This window comes from Penaeus japonicus, unplaced genomic scaffold, assembly GCF_977035675.1.
Source record: "Penaeus japonicus unplaced genomic scaffold, GWHDUDI00000001_assembly GWHDUDI00000028, whole genome shotgun sequence".
Classification (NCBI taxonomy): domain Eukaryota; kingdom Metazoa; phylum Arthropoda; class Malacostraca; order Decapoda; family Penaeidae; genus Penaeus; species Penaeus japonicus.
The window spans coordinates 16,407,567-16,410,066 of NW_028234430.1; the positions used below are offsets into that span (position 1 = coordinate 16,407,567).

The window sequence follows — 2,500 nt, forward strand, 5'->3', positions numbered from 1 at the left end:
AAAAAAGACACGTTTAAGTACAGCGCACGGAAATTGTTAAGGGAGCAGATTCCTCTGGCCATAACTCACCTTGGAATTGCTTCAAGAGGATGTAACCTTTTCGCGTGTTGTCCTTGGTGAACTGAACAGGACCCTGAGAGGTTCGAGAATTCCGTGTGAGAGTTTGGGAATGTTGAGTGTATTGTTTAAGCAACTTGCAGTCAATACTAGGTGATAGAATGTATATATAGATTGAGAGGGAGAGAGAGAAAGAGGGAGAGAGAGAGAGAGAGAGAGAGAGAGAGAGAGAGAGAGAGAGAGAGAGAGAGAGAGAGAGAGAGAGAGAGAGAGAGAGAGAGAGAGAGAGATTAGATAGATAGATAGTGAGAGGGGTGGGAAGGAGGGAAAGGGAGAAAAATGGGTTGAGTGAAAAAGACAGAGCGAGAGAAAGAGCAGGGAGGTAGATAGATATACAATAAAGATAGGGTGATGAATAAGCATAGATGTAAGGAAAAAATTGTTAGGTATATCAATATCATCATGTAAATACAGAAGATAAATCCACGCGATATAATATCACCGGTAATAAACACAAAGCTTTAACTTTTACTCAAATTCTACGCTTACTCACCGTAACACCCTCGAACTTGACCTCGGAGAGAGCTTTGGTGAAAAGGTCCTCCCACATTTGGTCCCAGTACCTGTGCGAAGAAGCAGGGACTCTGGTTATGCTCTCCTTTGTATTCCGCTGATGGCAAAATGCTGCCTTGCCCAAACACTGTACTTTTGTTTCGCGTAAATATTCGGTACGAGTGTTGTGATTGTGGGTGATTGTGTATGTATTTGTGTGTGGTGTGTGTGTGTGTGTGTGTGTGTGTGTGTGTGTGTGTGTGTGTGTGTGTGTGTGTGTGTGTGTGTGTGTGTGTGTGTGTGTGTGTGTGTGTGGGTGTGTGCTGTTTTGCGGTGTGTTGTGCTGTGCTGTATTGTACTGGACTGGGTTGTGTTGTGATATTCCGTTGCGGTGCGTTGTCTGTGTATCTGTATGTCTTTGTGTGCGTGTTAAATGCATGTGTACACGAGCGAGCGTGTGCAGCTATGTTTATTCAAATCAATAAGGTTTATTGTCATGCAAGAGCGCAAGCGCAAACTCTCAAATGTAAGACGATAAACATGAATATGCACACAACTGTAAACACGTTCCTGTGAAACTATTAATCCATAAATCCAAGGGCATAAAAGCAGACTCGCACATACTCCAAAACATAATGGAACTAACCTGAAGTCTTTCACTGTGATACTTGTATTTCTGTAATGGTTTTCCTTATGCAGTTTATGGCCCACCGCCTGGATGGCCAGCGCCATGGCCCACACGCCGTCGTAAGTGTAGCCGTGGAAGCGCGAGTACTCATTCCGACGTAACCTGTTGTAGGCCGCCTCGTACTGGGTGGTATTCTAAGGAGGAGAGGATTCGACCAGTGGTTAATAGCCATCTTGGAGAGACTTTTAAAATCTTGCAGGAGACTGAGGGACGTTGAATTATTGCAGGATGAAAAACTAGGATGGGTGAGGATAACATTCTAGCAGGAGAGGAGAACGTTACGAAAGTGAAGAAATTCATAAAAAAGGGCTAAGCTAGTTTGGAATAGAAATGCTCATGGCTGAGAACACGAGTGTAATGATGTGGGCTGGTTGTGTGACGGGCGTTCGTGTGAGGGCGCGGGGGTCATTTGCACTCATGAATCATTAATCAGAGGATGGGTCAGTGCGATACATTCTGGTGATAAAACGCTAGAATAATAGAGTTAACAAATATACTTTCGTATCTGTAAAGTAGTTGGGCTGGATAACGGTTTTTGAATGGAAACAGGAAGCTCCGGACAGAAAGCAATATGTACCTGTGTGTGTGTGTGTGTGTGTGTGTGTGTGTGTGTGTGTGTGTGTGTGTGTGTGTGTGTGTGTGTGTGTGTGTGTGTGAGGGTTTGTATACATGGGTGTGGGTGTGTCCCCATTTTTTTATGTGTGTGTGTGAGTGTGTGTGTGTGTGTGTGTGTGAGGGTTTGTATACATGGGTGTGGGTGTGTCTGCATTTTTGTATGTCTATGTGTGTGTGTGTGCGTCTGTGTCAGCGTGTTTGGGTGTGGGTGTGTGTAGGTGTGGGTGATAGAAAAAAGACCATAAAGCCGACTATGAAAATTCAATTTATCGACTGACAAAATAGCGCATTTGCAATGGAGAGAAATAAGCAATAAGGATCTATTCTGAAAGGTAACTCTCAGGCGACTCAAGAGATGTGCTAGATAAGAAAAAAATATGAGAATACGCGAAGACAAACGAAAGAAGCCAGAGATCAGGCTTTGGCGACTGGAAAGGAAATCGAACGTTGCTCAGACCGTGCTTATTTTGTTTATTCATGTGTGGACCGTAGTTTATACAGAAATGTGTAAATGTGAAGAACAAGCAGATATATATGGTTTTTTTTTTTTTTTTTTTTTTTTTTTTTTTTTTTTTTTTTTTTTTTTTT

At 42.8% G+C, this 2,500-nt stretch overlaps 1 protein-coding gene across 1 annotated transcript in view; it reads right to left on the bottom strand.

Moving 5' to 3' along the window:
- GABA-B-R2 (gamma-aminobutyric acid type B receptor subunit 2) overlaps positions 1-2,500 on the bottom strand; it is a 74,194-nt gene that overhangs the window by 19,426 nt on the left and 52,268 nt on the right. The window contains exons 7-9 of the mRNA XM_043017725.2: positions 1,256-1,431; positions 611-680; positions 70-133 (exon numbers count right to left, since the gene is read on the bottom strand). Coding sequence (XP_042873659.2) covers positions 70-133; positions 611-680; positions 1,256-1,431 — 310 coding nt within the window. The remainder of the gene's footprint in view (positions 1-69; positions 134-610; positions 681-1,255; positions 1,432-2,500) is intronic.